Consider the following 22008-nt stretch of genomic DNA (forward strand, 5'->3'; position numbering starts at 1 on the left):
GTGGCTCAGCAGATGATCATCAACCCAGGAACCAAGACGTCACTGATTCGATTCCCAGTTAGGGCATATGTTCAGGTTGCAAGCTCGATCCCTAGTAGGGGGCGTGCTGGAGGCAGCCAATCGATGATTCTCTCTCATCGTTGATGTTTCTATCTCTCTCTTCCTCTCCCTTCCTCTCTGAAATCAATAAAAAAGAAAAGAATGGATCATCCACCTCCCTTCTAGAAGTGGCTCTTCTGTTTTTCTCCTCCTATCAGCCTTACCCACACCATCCTCATTCACACTCTCATTCCTTGCCTTAGAATTTCCTTGCCTTAGAATTAATTTCCTAATTGTTCCTACCACTTCCTATCTCACCCACCTATAATGTATCCTAAATCTAATCTATCCTGCAGCAGATTGAAGTGCAACTTGACTCATTACCACTTCCCTGCTAAAAAACCTTGCACGGCTTACAGCTCTCTAAGGAAACGCCAACGCTTTTGCCTGGTCTGGCTCCACAGCCCTCTCCTACTTGCCCGCCTCCCTCATGCAACTCCCTTTAGTTTACAGTGCTCATAATTTACTAACTTTATTTTTCATGTTTGAAAACTCTAGTATCCACTGACTAAATGAAACATTATGTTCTGGAACAAAAAATACCATTAGTATAATATGTATTTGCTTGCAAAGCCACGGGCCATCGCTATGTGGGATACCAGGAGCACATAAGAAGTGCCCTGACCTTAAAAAATTTAATATCTAGTCAACACCGGGTAGCAAATATTGGGGTGAATATAACATAGGTTTGCATGTGTTTCAGGGGTAAAAATTAGATATTTACAGAGACTTTTAAAATACACTGGGCAATCTAAGTGCTCCCCAGACATCTAAAAAAAATCTGCAAAGTTGCTATAGCATTCAAAATGACCAAATAACAACAACAAAAATACTTTTGTCCTTGGTGAATTTTGATGAAAGTTATACCTCATATGTGGCTGCCTAAGCTATCAACAGTGCCAAGAAATAACTTTTAGCTTAAAGTATAAAAATTATGTGTGGTACTTTATTAACTGAAAGTGAACATTATCTCCCACACTATGTACTCTGATTAAAATCCACCCATTATATAAATGCTCTTATGAAACGTGCTAGCAAGACTAAACGTTATCTGTAAAGATCCTGCTGCTTTAATTATACCCTAATATGCCATTCTTCAGGCGAGTGATAAGATTTTTATGGCTCCTATTAAATACTAGTCTTCAAGTTCAGCTTTGCAAATGATGATTTCTCCTTTTTCTCTGTCAGCTAAACCTCTATGATGAGGCTTTTTGCCATTAGCCTTATCACTCTTACTAGGAGACTTCACAACTCTCCATAATAACCAACTGCTTAGTTGTGCATATTTTATGGATGTCAACAAGCTAGTTAATTAAATAAGTCATTAGTCCATGAAACAAAAGACTAGGCTTCTCCCTGCTCCCTCCCCCTCATTTCCCTGGTTCATGTTTTTAAGGCTGCAAACAATTCAATTTTACTATCTTTGATATAAAGCTCATGATTATAATTAGGTAACATCAATTTTTGGTATAAAAATTAAATTCTTTTTATATTAAATATTTGGAAATATTTACTCTTAATTTTCAAGTCTGAAAATAAGACTCCTAAGAATGAATGAGACAACTTCAGAAAACCTTCTTATCTCAAGATAGTCATGGACCATCCAGGCTGGATAAACTAAATATAAATAATCTACAGATTTCCTAAAGTTTAAAAAAAAATTTGGTTGTTAATGAAAAAGGAGAATGCAGCAGAAGAAGTAAGTATTCCCTTCTGACGTGATCATTTCCTTGGATGAGATTTTAAGGCTTAATAAGATGATTGAATATTGCCTAGAACTTACAGGGAAATATTTGACAGCAGGAAAGGTTTCCAGAGCTCCATGGAGCAAATATGCAAGGAATAGAAACCAGTGAGTGAATTAAATACTTTCAGTGTACTTTCTGCCATGGAAGATGACTTTTTTTTAGTTGATGTGAATTGGTGGGGTGCATAAAAGTTGGAATGTAGCCTATATGTATGAATTATGACAAAAGGTAGCAACTGAATTAAAAAGGAGAAATTATTACTATGAATAACTCCCTGTATGATAGTAAAACATGCTATTTTTTTTTAACCATAACATAACAAAAACAATCCCATGCGATATTGTATGCAATTTAATTGGGGTATTTGTGTGAAGATGGAAGGGTCATCTATGACACACATGTTATTTTATACCAATTCTAATTCTATAATGCACATGATACCAAATCCATGAAGACAATGTTGCAAACATTACATATTTGTGTATGTACACACACACACACACACACACACACACACACACACACTTTTATCAAGAAGTAAGAGGGAGATCAGGACCTTCAATTATTTTTAGTTAAGACAATCCTCACTTTGAAGATTTCAATGAATTGTCAAAAGAGAAAACGTTTCATATCAAAGATTTCTCCTCTCAAATGACACTTTCCCTTTCTCTGAACTGCTATTATTAGCAGACAAGCATATGAAAAGAAGTTAACAATTTTTTTAAATTTGGTATTTCCTTCGGATGAATTTATCTTAAGAATCTTAAAAAATGTCTTTCTTATATATTAAGAATGGGTATTGCAGCCAATTCTTGATTATTCAGAGGTTAATGGTCTACTTTGTGAAATGTTAGGCCACTTTTACCCTCATTTTCTTTTAGCTGTGTGCTTGTTTGGTTTGAGGGCATTAAATACAAAATGGGAACATTCCCAAGTCTTCTCTGATAAGAGAATCTTTGACGTGGAGCAATTTTGAGCCAGCTCCAGAAATATGGGGTAACTCAGAGCCAAACAAGGATCTGTCTGGGCGTGACCTATGTGGACCTGCTCTGGAGGAGAGCTGAAGACCAGCGAGGTCTTATGGAGGGTCTGACTGGCTCTTCTCGTTGGCCTGGCTCAGCACTAGGTCTGAGAGGATCCGGGGCCCTTCCTGAGTTGGATTAAAATGAAGCTATATCCTTTAGTCTGCCCTAACACAGAACCAAAATCCAGGTTGCCTTACTTTGCCTTGGGATTCCATTAAAGGTTATTTATCCCATTTAAGTCCAAGTCTAGAATGAACTAGATGTTACACTGACAGAATTACTGATCATCAAAAAGAGGTCTTCATGCCCGGCTGGCATGGCTCGGAGGTTGAGCATTGGCCTATGAACCAGGAGGTCATGGTTCATTCCCGTTCAGGGCACATGCCTGGGCTGTGGAGCTCCATCCCCAGAGTGGGGTGTGCAGGAGGCAGCCGATCAATGATTTTATCTCATCATTGATGTTTCTCTCTCTCTCTCTCTCTCTCTCTCCTTTCCTCTCTGAAATCAATAATATCAATAAAATATATATTTTTTTAAAAAAGAGGACTTCAAAGTAAAGACTCTTTAGCAATAAAAACACTTCAATGGTTTCTAGGACCACATTACAAAGGATAAACAGGTTCCGAGTTGATCATTAAACAGGCTCTGGTCTGAGTTTAGGTAATCATTCCACTAGCTGGGATGTGTATGAGCCCAGAAAAGACTTTGAGCTAATTGATTTTAACCTGGTGCACATGCCTTACTTATTATCTACATGTTATATAAAAACAAACTTTTCTGATTATTCATCATTTGCATGTCACATACCAAAATAAATTCCAGCTGGGTTAAAGATTAACTCAAAAAATAAAAACCATAAAAAATACAAAAGAAAATGCCGATAACTTCTTAATTAGAAATAAACCATTTAACTAAAAATGAGAGTATTGCTTTAAAAAACTACTTAATATGATTTGTACTGATTTAAAATTTGCAACTATCACGAAAAGAGATACATAAATAAATTTACTTTCAGAGTATATTCAATAAATCAGTAACGGCTCAGCTATACTTTTATGGGTAGTATTACAAACTAGTCATGCAATTCACTACAGGTTGAAAACAATAAAGGGATAATAAAGCATTATTTAGGAATAGATCTTACCTATTTGATTTCTGCCTGAAGAATAAAATGCATTGACTACAGCTGGTCCACTTATCCACCTATGGAAAACATGACGAGACGTTATAAATGACACTGCATTGTCTGATTCAATCTACTCAACACAAAAAAGGATTGTTACTATTCCCAGATGAATGTTCACTTTCTGCTTGAAATATGATCAACAAATTAAAATTAGCTCACTGGGTGAGAAAGCTCATTTGAAAGAATTTCTACTTGAAAAATCAGAATATATCCAGGTCTGCAATCTGTTATTTCATTTGCATGAAATGTATCTCTTCAGAAATTGCAATGGATTAAAGTTATATTGAAATGAATTTAACTTTATGTTCCCGATACCAGGTAACTATGGCCAACAATTTTGGAGCAGTTGACAATACATGAAGAGATAATATGCCTCCGATTATTGCTGTTTAAAGTTATTTTTTAAAAAGAGACATTCCAGCTAACTGAGCAAAGGTTTATTTTTGTATGATGACTGTAAAATGAAATCCAGGTGGTTCTTAAATAGATTTGTCTATCTGTGTATAGCATGACTTAGGCTCTGAAGAGAATCTACAGCTCTTATAAAATACAACATCTCAATTCAGAAGACTCTAGTTTAGTTGATGAAGGGGGTGGGTGACTGGATAAAGAAGGTGAAGGAAATAGCTAATGAATATATATGCATACCCATGGACACGGACAATAATTTTGTAAAGGCCTAGGAAAGGGGAGTTGGGGGAGAGTGGAGGTGGGCAAAGGGAGGGAGGAAGGAGGGACTCCTATACTAATGTCAACATTAAAAATTTTTTACAAAGAGACTGAATTAGAAAATGGAAAAAATAGCTCTCAGACAGTAATTCAAGGATAATGTTAAGCTAAAGGATAGATACCAATGTTCCCTTGTCTTTCTATACATATGTTACAAAGACTGCATATCAATAATCATAATCAAGTACTTTTGTGCGCCTGGAGTATTATTCCCATCTTAATAGACTAATTAGTTAAATATATATGCCTAATAATAGACTAGTATACATCCTTATGTACTAATTGAAAAATGGACACTGATTAACTTCAGATTAATCTCTTAAATATCAGCACACATGCAAACACTTAAAACAACTTCATTGCAGTTATTCCACTTTCTGGGCAACAATTAGTGTAGCAATTATTATCCTACTCATGCAAGGAGCTTACAGTAATTAGTACAATGAGGTTAAATCAGAACTGTTTCCAGACCCTGCTTTGTGAGGTGAGCAGTACAAAGTTAGCTGCCCAAGTCAGCATTTTAGCTACAATTTCTGTAACTATGGTGGGAGGTCAGATGTGAGTCCCATTTTGCTCTCTTAAAAACAACTGTGGGAGGGTCAGATATAACAAGTGTGTGATAAATTCTAATTAAGTATGGGTTTTATCTCCAATAACATGACTAAGACATTTATATGAAGGATTTGGGATTTTAAAAAATCCAGATAATGTTTCTGTGAATTTTTCCTTAGGAAGAAGAGGGATGGTTGATCAATGTGTTCCTTCTTTAGTTTGACGGTGTTGTTTTAAACAGGGAAAAAAAATTTTCAAACAGGATGCTGTCTGTGACTGACATATCAGTCCTCCCTAATTAAATTGCAGCTGAGTCATCAATACTTTAATTTCTTGAAGGTTTATGATTACAGTCATATAATCTTATTTATTTTAATTAAACTCTTCTTGCTTCCCACATGATCTGTGGTGACTCACCACAAAAACATGTATTTGTAAACACAGGGAGGCCAGACTAAAACCAAGAGATCAGATACTATATAACACAAGTAGATTTTGTTTGTGTGACCAAAAAATATTATGAAAAAATATTAAAGAAAATATTTATATGAATAAAAATCATGATCAGGAAAAGTGACGGATTAGGTCTATCATATATATACGTCACACAGTTATCATGACTTAGGTTCAAATATGATTCTAAGTTGTATGAAAAATGTGCTTTCTTGTGGTGACTTTAGAACAGTATCTCTGATGTGTCCTCAACACTTTGATAGCAACTATGTCAGTAGGTTTTATGCAAAAACAGCTTATACTTATTTTGTTATAAAAGTTAACATGTTTCCAGGTCTCAGCTGTTTTAAGGTTCAGTTACTCAATTATACACTTCCGATGTAATGATAGTGTACTCTGCATGGGCTTTTATGGGTAATCGCAAGTAATAAGCAAATTATTTGGTTCTGGATTCAGGCACAATGCTAATCTTGAAATACAAAAGGTGCCAACCCAAACATTTAAAAAAAATAATTACATTACAGAGGAAAGGAACTAGACATATGAAACTAATATTTTAGACAGCGACAGATCTCAAAAGTAGGACATAGATGAACGAAGTTTATATTACCCATGTCATGTTTATTGCTTTTGTAAAAATAAATGTCGTACCTTTTGTTTGGTGCTTTCCTGCTCTTCTGTTACATTACTGTGAGAGGCTTAAGATTGCATTTTGATTAATGTTTGTAACTTTCCAGCAGGGAGGTTTTTGCATATTAAAATGTCCACTGTGAATTATACCTTCAAGAAAATAGGTTGCTTTTTATGAGCACAGAATGCTCAAATAAAATCAGAATTATGGCGGTTAGGTTTAGAGAGCACTAGTGTTTGGCATTTGCCTTTCCTTCCTTGAGATCTTTCTCAGTGTGCCTTCCAATCACCTCTGGGCTAATTTACCCAGATTCATTTGCCCAGGACGTACTGTCCCTGGGTATGACCAGAACTGGAAGTACTCTGATTCGATCACTACATCTTAAATGAATGAAGATAACAGCTACAGACTCAATGTCTAAGATTTGTGGTCAAGAAGCTAAATTAACAGCGAAAGGATTAAGAAGCACAAGTTGGTAGTTACAAAATAGTCAGGGGGATGTCAAGTACAGCATAGGGAATATAGTCGATAGTGTTGTAATAACTACATATGGTGCCAGGTGGGTACTGGAAATATCAGGGGAATCTATAAAGTGTATGATTGCCTAACCACCATGCTATACATAATAATACTGAATGCAAACTGTAATTAAAAAATAAAATTTAGTCTGGCTGGTGTGGCTTGGTGGTTCAATTCCCGGTCAGGGCACATGCCTGCATTGCAGACTCGATCCCCGGTGGTGGGCATGCAGGAGGCAGCCAATCCATGATGATTCTCTCTCATTGATGTTTCTATCTCTCTATCCTTCTCCCTTCCTCTCTCTCTAAAAATCAATACAAATATTTAAAATAAAATAAAATTTTTCTAAAAGAAAAACACAGTGCTAAAACAAATTTTTTTCAAATTAAGTGGTGATGTACCAAAACTAGACGTTCTTTTGATTTGGATGTAGCCTCCAAGTTTTGGGAGACACTTCCATTCATGAAAGACAGACAAATTCGCCCCTGAAGAACAGGACAGAAAAGAGGAAATGTGCAGCAGAAGAGAAAACCAGATGGTGGTGATTCTTGCCCTAAAATAATGGATAGAGCAGGCTACCTGATGGTAGGTCAGACACCAGCAGCCTCTTGAGAAGGTATCAAGCCTGAGACAGGAGTCAAATATCACCCTGTTCTTTGGTTTCTCTTCCTGCCTCCTGGATCTGGGTGTGTAGGAGCAAAGATGTGTGTGGTGTGGTACAAAGCACAGTGTGAGAAAACAAGAAGTAAGAAAATTTTACTTTTAACTTCTGAGCCATAGTTTTGTCCGGTAAACTTGTTCTTTGGGGCTTTCAATGATGGAACAAAGAAGAGCCACTATATGCAGCGCGGCCCTCCAAGCTGAGCTAACGATGGGGATGGGAAATATAACAGAAAGCCTCAAGAGGGGGACCAGGTGTTCTTTCCCAGCTCTCATTACCCTGAAGAATCTAAGTGGTGATAAAACGTAAGTACACAAACATTTTTACAGCAGGGAAGAAAAGCAGAAGTCGACAGCCTGATCCTATAGCTTTTCAGATATAATAAACCCACTGGATTGTGAAAGCACTCGGAATAAAACTTCTCCTTCACCCACTCATGTGTGACTTTAAAACTTAAAACAACCAAACGGTTAATGAATGTCCCTTTCCCTGAAGTGTTCGATTTCTCAGCATCTCATGAGTAAGTCCTGTGAAATCATCAATAAAATGCAGTGGTTTTCTCTGTCTTACTCACGTACTCCTGGAAAGGAGAATTCTCATTTGTAATCTCAATGACCACTGTAATTCTTTACACTTATCAATATTATCTCATCAAGACTTCAGAGGTTGCCATGTACCTTCATTTATCTTCAAACCACCCATATAAGATAAATGACATGTCCAATTTTCACATGTAGAAACTAAGGCATAGTTTGGTTATCAAATTCTTTGTCCTAATACTTACAAACTAAAAGAAACATACACTAAGGAGAAAAGGGACCCTATCATCTTCCAATCTAATCCCCCTCTCTAAGTTTTTGATCTAAATAACAATCGAGTGAAGGGAAAATGGGTTGTAGCCTTTGGTTTTTCAATTGGTCCCCAAAGAACAGGTCTGAAAGCCACATTCTACCTAGCAACTGTTGTTAAGTGGAACAAATTTTCTCGGAGACATGTAGCCAAGCATTCCTGAGAATTGTGGAGGAAAGTAAGATGTAAAATAGGATGAGATGGGAAGAAGTATATAAACATCCAAGGACTTCAAAGTACCCAACTAAACAGAATCCTTCAAAGAGGAAGGAGTTAAATCTCTTTATTTTATTTTGGAGTTAGACCTCTTACTTGCTCTATCTCTATCTTAAACTTCCAGGGCAGTGGTACCTCAATAAAGACTGATTGTGAAAAAAAAAAATAAATAAATAAAAATAAATAACACACAAAATTTCATTAAAATGATGAATGTCAATTTCTTGCCAACCTCTAAAATGAAAGCGCTTATTTTTAAATTGCTTCTGTAGGGGAGGAAAAATTTTTCCTCTGCCTTTTTAGGCACTTTTGGCTAATCTAATAATTAATATAAGGCAGATTGATATAAAAAACAAATTTAATTATGTATGTACAAGAGCCTCACATAGACATAAGAAGCCCAGAGTCAGGACAACCCCAGATGAGCAGAAGGGCTTAGGGGTCTAGGGCTTCAAAGGGAAGGAAGTCAGTTCACAGGAAGATGGGAAGAGCAAATGTTTAGTAAACAAATGTTTGCCATGCCACCCAGAGACAGTCTCTGCTGAGCTCCCACACCTAACTCACAGGCTTTGTAGTTGTCTCTAGTATTAGCCTTCATCAAAGTTTTTTTAGGCAGTTAAGGGGGAGATGAAAAGCTTTATCCGAGAGACTTTGGGGCCTTGTCTTCAGCTCAAAATAATCAACACATTCATTGGGGGCGGGGGCGGGGGGGGGGAGCTTGTTCTAACCCCCTTCACTTCACAGGGCTCCCTCTTAATAAGTTTTAGGATGCTGGCTTCTACATCACCCTGAAGCCCCACCTTGAACAGACAATAACAGCTACTATTTAATGAGCATCAATGTTATGTGGAGGGCACATTACACAACACAGAACACAATGACCCTACAAGGCAAGAGTAGATATTATCCTAGTTTTTAAAGGAATCATTGAGGCTTAGCGGTATTATGTAGGTTGTCTAAATTCATACAGCTAGTAAGTATCAAAGCAGAAATCTTAACTCAGGCCTGCCTACTCCCTCCACCCCTCAGCCCCCACCATCCCCACCACCACAGCTCCCTGACTCCATAACACAAATTCTTCCCACTATTCTATAAGGTGCAATTTTTTACCCAAAGGCAAAAGCACCGTAAGACCAAAGAGCCTCATTAAACTGTTTATTGTTGTTGCATAAGAGTTGTTAACATAACTGAAGTATTCTGCATGAATCATCTTACTGTCTGAGTGGTGAGAGCCAGAGCTCCTATTCAGACATTAAAGTGGGAGAATCCACTTCTCTTTCAACAAAAGGCAATAAAAATCACTACTCTTGATTTTCTTCCTAGAAGTCATCAGTTGGTTATGTGTGGTTCTAAGTTTCACAACAAGCACAATCGTTTTAGTCTTAAAAAGTTTATATGTATGTACATGCACATATGTGTGCACCCCCATGTGTGTGATATGCCAAAAATAGAGAAATTCCAGATTTGGGAGTTATGGGTCAATGCATCATTTCTGTCAGAATTTTCTTTTGGTGACTTTTTCTCCTGATTTAGAATAATCTTGGGATCTTTTATAAAAGAATTAAAACCTATTACATCTCATGTAAGACTTAGTAATGATACAGCAGCATTTTAAGTTTATTGTCTATCTAGCTCATTAGCTGGTAACCCCATGAAGGCAGGGAGGTTTCAGGCTTTGTTCTTTTTTTAAATTGTGTTAAGAACACCAACACGAGATCTATCCTCTTAGCATATTTAACTGTACAACACATTATTGTTGACTGTAGGTACAATGTGTACAAAAGATTTCTAGAACTTATTCATCTTGCTTAACTGAAACTTTATGGCTGATGATTAATAACATCCCAAGCCCAGCCCCTTGGTACCATTCTTTGATTTTATGAACTTGACTATCTTAGATACTTCATATAAGTGGAATCATACAGTATGTTTTTTCTATCTGGTTTATTTCACTTAGCATAATGTCCTCAGGCTCATCCATGTCATTGCATATGATACAATTTTCTTCTTTTTAAAGGCTGATTAGTATGTATATACCACATTTTATCTATCCATTAAATGTTGATGGAAACAGGTTACTTCCACATCTTAGCTATTGTGAATGGTGCTGCAATGAAAGTCGGAATGTATTATCTCTTTGAGATCCTGATTTCAAGTCTTTTGGATATGTGCCCAGAAGTGAGATTTCTGAGTTATACAGTAGTTCTGTCTCTAATTTTTTTTTAGGAATTTTCATACTGTTTTCCATGGTGGCTGTTCTGTTTTACATTCCCATAAATGGTATAAGGGTTCTAATTTCTCCACATCCTGGCTAACTCTCTCTTTCTTTCTTTTTCTCTTTCTCTCTCTCTCTCTCTCTCTCTCTCTCTCTCTCTCTCTCTCTCTCTCAATTTCTGTCTCTTGACAATACCATCTTGCCAGAGTGATGCAATATTTCATTATGGTTCTGATTTCATTTCCCTGACGACTAGCGATGCTGAGCATATTTTCATGTACCTGGTGGCCATTTGTATGTCTTCTTTGGAGAAATGCCTGTTCAAGTCCTTAGTCCATTTTTAAATTGGGTCATTAGGAATTTTTTTGTTTGTTTGTTTTGTTTTTTGTTACCGAGTTGTAGAAACTTCTTATATATTTGGGAGATTAACCACTTATTGTTGGGGAGCACACAAGACTTGGTTGGAAAGTTTGTAAGGAGGATATTCTGATAAAAGGGAAGTGTGTGGAAGGCTGCCTGCCCTGTTTATCAGAATTTCAACTTAGGGGAGACTTAGGGGAGTGTCAAAGGCAGTGCCCCTAATTATTCCTTAACCTTTCCAAACAAGTCTGTGCATGTGGAGACCCCCGGGTGTTTACTGCAATCCTTATGCTTAATCCCTGGATGCCCTTGCCTAGAGGATAATGTAAGCACATGTGTCCTCCCAAGATTACTCACCCAATTGATTGTATCTAAAGATAAAAATTCCAATAAAAGGAGGCAGGCAATTGAGGCTGCTCTGGCCACTAGAGCCAGAAGCCCCTTAGTCCTCTCTTTCACAGTCAATTGTGTCTGAGTAATCTATTCATCCGTCGTTCAGGGGCTGCTGGTCAGCCCCGGCAACTTATTGCATATATGATTTGCAAATATTTTCTCCCATTCCATCAGTTGCCTTTTCATCCTGGTGACCATTTTCTTTGCTGTGCAGAAGCTTTTTAGTTTGATGTAGTCCTCTTGGTTTATTTCATGTTTTGTTCTTAATTGTATTTCTAGGGGTTAGAACAGGTTGGAAGCATGATAGGTGCTCGATACAGATTTGGGTCTAAGCATATTGATGGAACCTCCAGGCCCCAAGAGAAATGACCCTTCTCATCCTGGGACCATGGGAGGGGAAGGCACAGGCTGTGGTGAGGCGGTGCTGCTCTGTGAGCTGCAGGGAATAATGGCAACTGGAAGGAAGCCTTGTGCCATCTGGATACCACCCTCTCAAGAGGGCACACTGGCATGAAAGTTCCAGAATTCTTTTGCAAAGTTCTCCCAGTTTAACACTTCAACCTTTCAACTATTTATCTTCCCTCCCTACTTCTCCTTCCTCGTCCAAAAACAAAACAAAACAAAACCCTCTTTTGGTGCTAATTAAAAAGACAGAAATATTTTTAGTGATAAAATGTGTTTTGTTTATAATCCCTAAACACACTGGAAAAGTGCAAAGTCGGTTGGTTTAATGGAAGTATAAAAGATAACAACTTAAATTTTTTATCGATTATAATGTGTGCAAAACATGAGCATACCATGGCAGATACTATCATGAGGAGTTAGAGTGATTTGTCCAAGTTTAGTCTAACTACCTGTTATCCCATCTTTCTCACTGAGTAGTACTTTTTTTTTTAAATCTTCACTCAAATAATTTTTCCATTGATTTTTTAGAGAGAGTATAAGAGAGGGAAAGACAGAAAGAAACATCAATGTGAGAAAAACACATCGATTGGTTGCCTCCTGCACAAGCCCTGACCAGGGCCCGGGCTGGGGAGGAGCCTGTAATTGAGGTACATGCCCTTGACCATAATCGAACCCGGGACCCTTTGGTCCCCAGACCAACGCTCTATCCACTGAACCAAACCGGCTAGGGCAGTGGTTGGCAAACTGCGGCTTGGCAAACCGCGGCTCACAAGCCACATGCAGCTCGCCGACCCCGGGGCTAGGGCATCACTGAGTAGTACTTGATGAGCCAAATCCTTTTCACAAATCTTCCCCATAAATCTATACTCATGGAGATTCATTTGTGCCCCAAGTCTCCAACCTGCACATCCACCTGGATAGGTCCTATTAATGCCCCACCTCTGTGCCATCACATTGACCCATGTAAGCCCTGCACAACTGCTTTTCTTTTAATAATCAAGTTCATTGGCACTGGACTTACTTAGAAAGAAAGTGATTCTAGAAACATCAGTGAAGGGGAAATCAGAAGGGATATTTTAGAAAGAGGTGAGGTACTTCCCTAGCTTTCAAGAGTATGTTTGCCCAGCTGGTCACGGCTCGATTCCTGCTCAGGGCACATGCCTGGGGTTGTAGACGTGCAGGAGGCAGCCGATCAATGATTCTCTACCATCATTTATGTTTCTATCTCTCACTCTCCCCTCCTCTCTGAAATCAATAAAAAAGTATGTGTTTTTTAAAAAGAATATGTTCTTCTCTTCTTGGCTCACTTGATACAGAGACGCCAAGGAAGAAGACATCCTCTCCTCTCAAAGCTTGGCAGTCAGGGCCATGGAACTGTAATGCTTGAGAGAGCCTTAGGGATCTCCTGCAGTCTGAACCAACCTGTTCCTCTTATAAATAAGGAAACTGCATGGCTTTTGAAAGGCCACAGGTAATAACAGGCAGAACTGGGACACAAGAGTGTTACTCACTCAAGCAGTGGCTAAACTAGAGTGTCACTTCACAGGGAGCCAACCTCCCTGCCATTTTTGCTGGCGCTGGCCTTTCAGAAAGAGCCCATGGAGCCCCCGATGCTGGGCTGTCTGCCACAGGAGTACCACTTATTTCAGGGGCTTCCCACCATCCAATCAGAAAAAACAGCAGGCGTGAAGCAACCAAGGGGAAGGCAGGACAGAACCGTGCATTTGTTTCGTTTTGCCTGTAGTGCGTCCTCTATCCACCTCAATATTAAGTTAAATGCTGACATGTTTCCAGGGAATGTTTTACTAATAAGTAAAGATTTCATTGTGGTTTTTAAAAAGTGCTGCCCTAGCACTTTGTTTCCTTATAATCCCGCCTTTCCTCAGATTTAGTTGTTTAGCCTCTAGAGCAGTGGTTCTCAACCTGTGGGTCGCGACCCCTTTGGCGGTCGAATGACCCTTTCACAGGGGTCGCCTAAGACCATCCTGCATATCAGATATTTACATTACGATTCATAACAGTAGCAGCATTACAGTTATGAAGTAGCAACGAAAATAATTTTATGGTTGGGTCACATGAGGAACTGTATTTAAAGGGCCAGAAGGTTGAGAACCACTGCTCTAGAGCGAAGAGTGCAGTGCTTCACACACATTGTAGCTGCTCAATAAAACGTTTATGCTGCCGATGTCAGTGTTTTTATTTTCATGTACTACAGCAGGAAAGGTTCAGCAATAAAATAAGTCTTTGCAGTTTGTAAAAAGTAACTCCACAGCTCAATCATCGTGACTTACAAACACTGGCACTACCTGTCCCAATTATATTATAGAATGTTTTGGCCTGAGAAACGAACAAAATAGCATCAGACCTAAAAACAAGAGTAGAAATTCATTTTGTTCTGCTATGTCTTTTGCTCATTAGAAGTTTGTGTTTGCTCTATGGACTGCAAGAAAATAATCATGTTACTGGCGCTACATCATGTTAGACATAGTCATGCTCTGCATAACGTTTCGGTCAATGCCACCATATATACGATGGTGGTCCCATAAGATTCTTGTAGGGCTGAAAAATTCCTATTGCCTAGAGACATCATAGCCTGGTAATGTCATATCACTGCACATGACTCACATGTTTGTGGTAATGCTGGTACAAACAAACCTACTGCGTTGCCAGTCGTATAAAAATATAGCGCATACGACCATGTCTAGTACATAATACTTGAAAATGATAATGAACGAATATGTTACTGGTTTACATATTTACTGTCCTATACTTTTATTGTTATTTTAGAGTGGAGTCTTTCTACTCAGGAAAAATAAAAGTTTTAGTAACAGTATGCTGCGTCACACAGGCAGCAGCCCTCATACCTTTCATGTTTATTGTACCTCTTGATTGCATCATTTCCTCTTGTGCTTGATTTAATCTCATGTTGTTTTGTACAGTAACATGCTGTACTTAAAAAGAACCAGTATAGTAAGTACTCACTTAATCTCACCCATAGCTTCTTGGAATTGAAGTGAAATGACGTATAATGAAACCAACTTTACTGTAGGTTAATTGATACAAAGAAGAGTTAAAAGTTCCTATTTAAGCCCTAGCCGGCTTGGCTCAGTGGATAGAGTGTTAGCCTGCAGACTGAAGAGTCCCAGGTTTGATTCCAGCCAAGGGCACATGCCTGGGTTGTGGGCTCGATCCCCAGTGGGGTCGTGCAGGAGGCAGCCCACCAGTGATTCTCATCATTGATGCTTCTATCTCTCATTCTCCCTTCCTCTCTGAAATCAATAAAGAAATTATATATATATATATATATATATATATATATATATATATATATATTTCCTATTTAAGCATTTCATCAACATTATAATGAAATAACATTGAATAAATGACATTATTCAAGAACCTACTGTACCTGGGTCCCCACCCACAGGCAAGTACATCAAAAATCTAGGGAGGCAGGGTTGGGTATCGGTACTATTTCTAAAGCTCCCCAGATGACTCTCATGTGCAGTCAAGAATTTTGAACCCTTGTACTCAGTATGCAGGCATTAGATAGGGAAGGAAGACCAGCTAGCCAGGCCTGGCAGAGAAGAACTAAGAAGTCATATGCACTTGTGATTGACTATCAGAAACTCATGGAGAACATCCACAAAGTACTACTGAGCGATGCATGCTACTCACCAAACATTCATTAAAATATTATATACAAGTTTGACTTTTGACTACCTATCATAAAGAGAAGAGAACTTAAAGAAAATCAATCCATATGATGAAAGGGAATGAAAAGAGCAAACTATATTACAAAGTGATTCTGGAACTGGGTCTACATCAACTTTAAAAGAAAACATCAGTGATATTTCAACAACTATTTTTTAAAAGGTAAATAAATCTTCTTGTGTCACATGGCGCAAGTTACAGTAGCTACTTTCAGAAAGAGTATTTCACAATAATTTACACGATGCTAACATTTACTGAATGTAAGTATATATATTTTAAAGAAATGAAAATATTCAGACTTGTCAGAAACCTCTCAGATTTTAACCCACAGAGTATTCTTTTTGATGACTTTGTGTGGGTTTCTAGAGAAACAACTTGATAATCTATTACAACACAACTGTACGGTATGTAACCATTTTTCTTCCTCTTTGCCAGCTGGGATGCCAAACAATCTCTGACATTTGCAGCCCTGATTTTAGCCCCAGATAAGACAACCTTTGCTCCAGTACAAACCCAGGGGTCAGCAAAAGAAACCAGTCTCTCTTTCAGAATACCTGAAGAGTTCAAAATGTTGTATAAGAATTGAAATGTATTAGCATTTCCATTTAGGACTGTTGTCTAGCCCTCCTGGTGGTACAGTTTATTTATTACATCATGTCTTTCCTACTGTCGGGGTCAGGGAAGGCCACCCCAAAATATCGTACAATAGCATATTGATAATTTTGAATTAAAGTTACTTGACAAGCAGTCAATGCAAGAAGGGCACACGGAATCTCCCTTCTCTCCTTGAATGCAGGAAATAAATCTCCTCTATGAAAATTCTTCTTGCTACAGTAGACTGAGACACACTTATCCTTAGAGCTAAGGAATTCAGGGCTACATGGCTTGTTATTTCTTTATTAATTCATTAATTCTGTATAAACAAAACTTGTTATTTCTTTACTAATTTACTATTGAAGCCCAAACTTTGGTTAGATTCTTCACTAAGGAATACACAAACCTAAGTTTCTTTGTCCTGTCTAATGTATTGTTTCTTTGTTTAAAAGGCATAAAGAGCTGGCTGGTTCATAATTTCTCAGAGTATCATTTATAACCTCCCACATGCACATATTAAATTACTTTTCCTCTGTTAATCTGGTCTTATGTCATTTTTATTATTAGTTCAGCCTTAAGAACTCAAGAGGGTCAAAGAGGGGATTTCTCCCCTTCCTCAACACTACTTTCTACTTGTTATGATGCAATGTAATATAAACAAAGTTTACCTTTGATTCTCCCAGTACCCAATGACACCTAGATTTAGCCAGTGTTCTAAAATATTAGTTTAGTTTAATAATATTAATACATGAAAGAATAAATGCATACATGAACCAAGAACCTCACTGGTATGTTATTGTGTTCGTTACCACACAAATCAAGTTAGTATGTTTATTTTTCACTTGTTCGTCATTCATTCATTAATTCAGCTTTAACTGAAAATCTATGTATTCTGTACTGTGCTGAATGGTCAAAAGGAATGGCCCCTATTCTCTAGCAGCTAAGAACCTAGTGAGATATCAACAGAAGCAATTCTAGAAATTTAAGTGCACAACCATATAGGTTGATAAATATGTTGAACACATCCATTTAATTGATAAGTAAATGCTAAACCAATAGTTAATTTGAAGGACCAATCCCACTAATAAACAGAAATTAAGAGCATTTGAAGGCTATGAGTGAGAGGGATTTCTGGTATCTCATATTTGGCTACGTCTAGGATGAGAGAAGTGTTACATGGAGCAATCCAGGAAGGGGATGGACTTGGGGAATGACTCACTGACAGGAAACAGGTGGGGCTGTGGGTAGAAGAAAATTCTGAGTACACTAAGTAAGGCCTCAGAGAAGGCTTGAAGGAGCCATGGGCTGCTTAGATTAAGGTGTTCTTGAGAACCTTGTCCACAAGCAAAGCAGAGGGACAGGCAATAAAATGAAGAGAAACCAAGGAAATTAGGTTATCTGAGGATGTACCTTAATTAAAAAAGTTTTAATTTGGTTAAATCCTGACCCGTCTTTAGTATAATTTTCTTAGATGTTCTTAAAAGTACTTCATAGGAGACGATGGTACTTTTTAACACTATCCCAAGTCAGACTCTTTCTCTTCATACAACAAAAAGGAGGGGAAAAGACCCTCTTCTGAATAAATATGTTAAAAACTGGAATATACATACTCATCCTTGTCCACCTTCTCTCGAAGCTTCTTTAGTTGTTTATGTTGGCCGTACTTCACATTTTGCATTATGTTCTCAAAGTATTCATCTTCCTTGTACTTGTACTATATTATATAAAAGATTTTGGTGAAAATATTAAAACCAGTATCTTTAAAACTTTTGCTAAAAATATAGAGTACATTTTCTTAAATTCTACCTGTTAATAAAGTTAACAGAGAGCATTAAAACTTACCAAAGAAGGATTTAGTTCCAATTAGTCTAGTTCTATATTACAGGTCACTGTTGCTGTGGTTGAATCACCACTTCAGTGTAATTAATCACATGAAACGAAGTATCTGGCAAGCCTTACCATATTGATATTAATCCTTATATACCGGATGTGATAACAGCATATTCTTGTTAGTACCTACGATGGGCCAGGCAGCATTCTAAGAATATTTTAATAATCTTATAAAGATGGGCTATTATCACCACTTAAAAGTTGAGAAGCCCAGTCTGGCTGGCGTAGCTCAGTGGTTGGGCATCAACCCATGAACCCAGAGGACACGGTTCGATTCCCAGTCAGAGCACATGGTTGGGTTTCAGGCTTGATTTCCCAGTAGGGTGTGTGTAGGAGGCAGCCAATCAATGATTCTCTCTCATCATTGATGTGTCTATCTCTCCCTCTCCCTCTCTGAAATCAATAAAAATATGTATATTTTTAAAAGTTAAGGAAACAGAGATACAGACAAGTTTACTTGTGGAGCTAGGATTTGAACCTATACAGTCAGTTTGAGTCTACAGTCTTAGCCACGAAGCTCCTGCTACAAGGGCCCCCAGGACTCCCATGCTACAGCCAGCTAATTTAAAAGAAATAGTCAAGCTTTTCTGCAAATGAAAAAGGACGAGAGAATACTGTGGCTTGCAAATCCCACATCAGACAAGTAATCAATGGGTTAGGAATCACTGTCATCTCCAATTTACGCAAGGATTCCCTTATCATCACCAGGGTTTCAAGTAGTTGTGGTGACCACAGATTAGTAACAAGAACCTCAGCTAAGTCTGAAATAAGTACTGCAGTGACTTTAATCAATTCTCTTCTCTTACCACTGTTACATTACCAAAGGAGAATACAACAATCTCTGGTTCTCAGGTATTTTGTTTGCTTTTTAAATAGAGAATGCATGATCTAGCTTATCCAGTGGAAGGAAAATTAAAAAGTGGGTGGGAACCTGAAGATTTGACTTTTCAGGCCTGTAAGATGAGATAAGGAGCCTGAGTGCTGCCCGCTGTTCCAGCACTTTGATGTCTACCTTTGATACTCTTTAAGTTTGAGATTCTTTTTTTTTTTTTTCAGTCCTCACTGGAGGATATTTTTCCATTGATTTTTTGAGAGAATGGAAGAGAGAGGTAAAGACAGAGAGAAATATCGATGTAAGAGAAACACATCAATTGGTTGCCTCCTGCACGAGGCCTGACCAGTACCCAGGCCTGGGAGGAACCTACAACCAAGATTCGTGTCCTTGACCGGAATTGAACGTGGGACCCTTCAGTCCGCAGGCCAATGCTCTATCCACTGAGCCAAAGCAGCTAGGGCTACCCTTGATACTCTAAAGGACGCCAGATTTTTCTTCTTAAAATGGAATATATGGAAGCCAAAATAACAGATGCGGGACAGGCCAATGAAACAAAAGGCTAAAACTGAAACAAACACAGATCTGTCTTCAGTGCTAAAGATTTTTATAATAAAACCTATGGGCCCAGTCGGCGTGGCTCAGTGGTTGAGCATCAACCTATGAACCCGGAGGTCACTTTTCGATTCCTGGGTCAGGGCACATGCCTGGGTTTCTGGCTTCATCCCCAGCAGGAGGCAGTCAATCAATGAATCTCTCTCATTGATGTTTCTAGCTCTCTCTCTCCCTCTCCCTTCCTCTCTGAAATCAATAAAAGTATATTTTAAAAAATAATAAAACCTATGGTTTTAGGCTACTTCACATAATTTTTGGCACCCGATAGCTAAAAATAACATTGCCACCAGCCCCAGGTGTCATTAGCCCAGAGTCTTAATAGAGACTTACCTCCTCATATTCTTTATTCAGTTTGTTGTCATCTGAGAGAATGTCATCAGGATAGCCAATTCTTTCTTTAATTGCCAAGGCCTATGAGAATTGTAATATTGAATGTGAGGATGATTACATAACTTTCAAATGCAAACACTTTAATTTTCCCATGAATATCAACTGAATAACTTGATCCATACTGTTTACAAAAAGAGTATCAGACAACACTTAAGAAAAAATATTTGAAGTGGCTTCATCCTGGGGCTCAAAAGAAACAAAAAGTTGGTCTGAAATTTAGCTTCTAATGCTCTGTCCTCACAGACTGCAGCTTTCCCAAGAAAACCAAAATGAAAGCTGACAAGTCGGCCAATTTATAGGACGAGTAATACTTAGAGCTTCCATTCTAGCAGCTTATAATTGTCTTTCCACATTACCGATCTGGCTGAGAAAACAGATATGGGCTTATATGTTCGTGCTAATATTCTTCCTGAATATTGTTTCTTGGAGTTTTTATGTTCTACCTCAGTCTCCAAGGCTGTGTGCCTATCTTCTCAAAGTTAAATTAATGACATTAATTAAACAAGTAGCAAACAAGAGTTTTCCTTGTTATACAAGCTCACGTTTACCTCTTGCTTATGCCATTTCTAATTTTTATGTTTAGTATTTTAAAGTTATTTACTTATTTTTATTATTTCATGATTACCCCTTGTTTACTACTTGCTATTTCTATTTTTTTATTTTCTCAAAGATATCTGACTTTTGATGCTATCATATCACATTTGCTCTTAAATAATTTAATTAATTTAAATTTGTCATGGGGAATTAAGCCTGTATCTCTGAGTTATTTGGTTTGCCATCAAAGGGATGTGGTTTTGTTACCAATCTGTTTCATAAGCCCAGGATTTCCCCAGTGGCTGGGACAGGATATGTGTCACTAAGTCAGTTAGGCCACGCCCACTTTCTTGTAGGTTTCCACAAATTATTAATCAGCCCCCTCTCATTAGCACTTTATTTTCTAGAACACATTTCCCAAAAGAGTGTTTTAAGGGACAGAGACTCTATTGAAATAAAAGTTACTGCATAAAAGTAATTTATAGTCAAATACTTTGGGTAAATACTGTGACAAAAACATTAAGCAGGCTTCTTTATTGCAGGACTTCTTACAGTAAAAATTAGGTTATTATGAGTGTCCAAGAGGAGGAGTTAATTTGTCTCTTTATTCATTCAATATATGTTCAAGGGTCTACAATGAGCCCAGTACTTTGCAAGGGGCTGAGGCTTCAATGCTAGGCAAAATTTCTGCCCCCCAGAGAGCTTACTGTAAAGATCAATGATAAGCAATGAAATGAGAATTTACTCTCAGTGTGATGTATGATGCCATAGAATCACACCCTCAGAGCATGTAACCTAGACTAAGATGAGATCAGGGAAGACTTCCTACAGGCAGTGTTTCCTGATGTCTTTTGACCAGGGGACTCTTTTGTGGAACAACTTGGCACCTGTTTTCTGACACCACCTTGGGAAATGATGATCTAGAACAATTCAATTGCCTACATCAAACAGGACCATGTCACAGAGAGCTAGAACATGAATGAAGCAAATCCAGCCCACATTTCCGAGGACTTTGCCAGAATAATGAAAATATAAGGGGGCTTAAAAATCTAGACCTAACCCACTCAGGGCTCTGTGAAGCTGAAAAACATAGTCCTTTCATGTGATTTAATCCAAAACAGAACTACACTGTAGCTTGACTCTCTTATTATATTAGGTTTTTGAACTCCCTCTGTTATCAGTTCAAAATATGGTCTGTTCTTCTTGCCACCTTAACTACAGACAAATAATCAAGTTGCATGTGAATACTGCTCATAAAGCACATAGATGTCACAGGACATGTTGTTCCTTTTAGTTTTATATAGTTAGCAAGACAAATGACCATAGTAAATTTAAACCTAAAATTTCCTTAGAAATATCACCTTTCTTCATATGCAAAATATTAAAAGTCCCAATAAA

The 22008-nt window shown here is 37.9% G+C and overlaps 1 protein-coding gene across 1 annotated transcript in view; it reads right to left on the reverse strand.

The window, feature by feature from the left end:
* The window catches only part of MME (membrane metalloendopeptidase), a 95520-nt gene that overhangs the window by 18367 nt on the left and 55145 nt on the right, over window positions 1-22008 (reverse strand). Inside the window, exons 15-17 of the mRNA XM_006090329.3 lie at window positions 20017-20097; window positions 17960-18063; window positions 4017-4075 (exon numbers count right to left, since the gene is read on the reverse strand). Coding sequence (XP_006090391.1) covers window positions 4017-4075; window positions 17960-18063; window positions 20017-20097 — 244 coding nt within the window. The remainder of the gene's footprint in view (window positions 1-4016; window positions 4076-17959; window positions 18064-20016; window positions 20098-22008) is intronic.

The sequence above is a fragment of the Myotis lucifugus genome, unplaced genomic scaffold, assembly GCF_000147115.1.
Source record: "Myotis lucifugus unplaced genomic scaffold, Myoluc2.0 scaffold_70, whole genome shotgun sequence".
Classification (NCBI taxonomy): Eukaryota; Metazoa; Chordata; class Mammalia; order Chiroptera; family Vespertilionidae; genus Myotis; species Myotis lucifugus.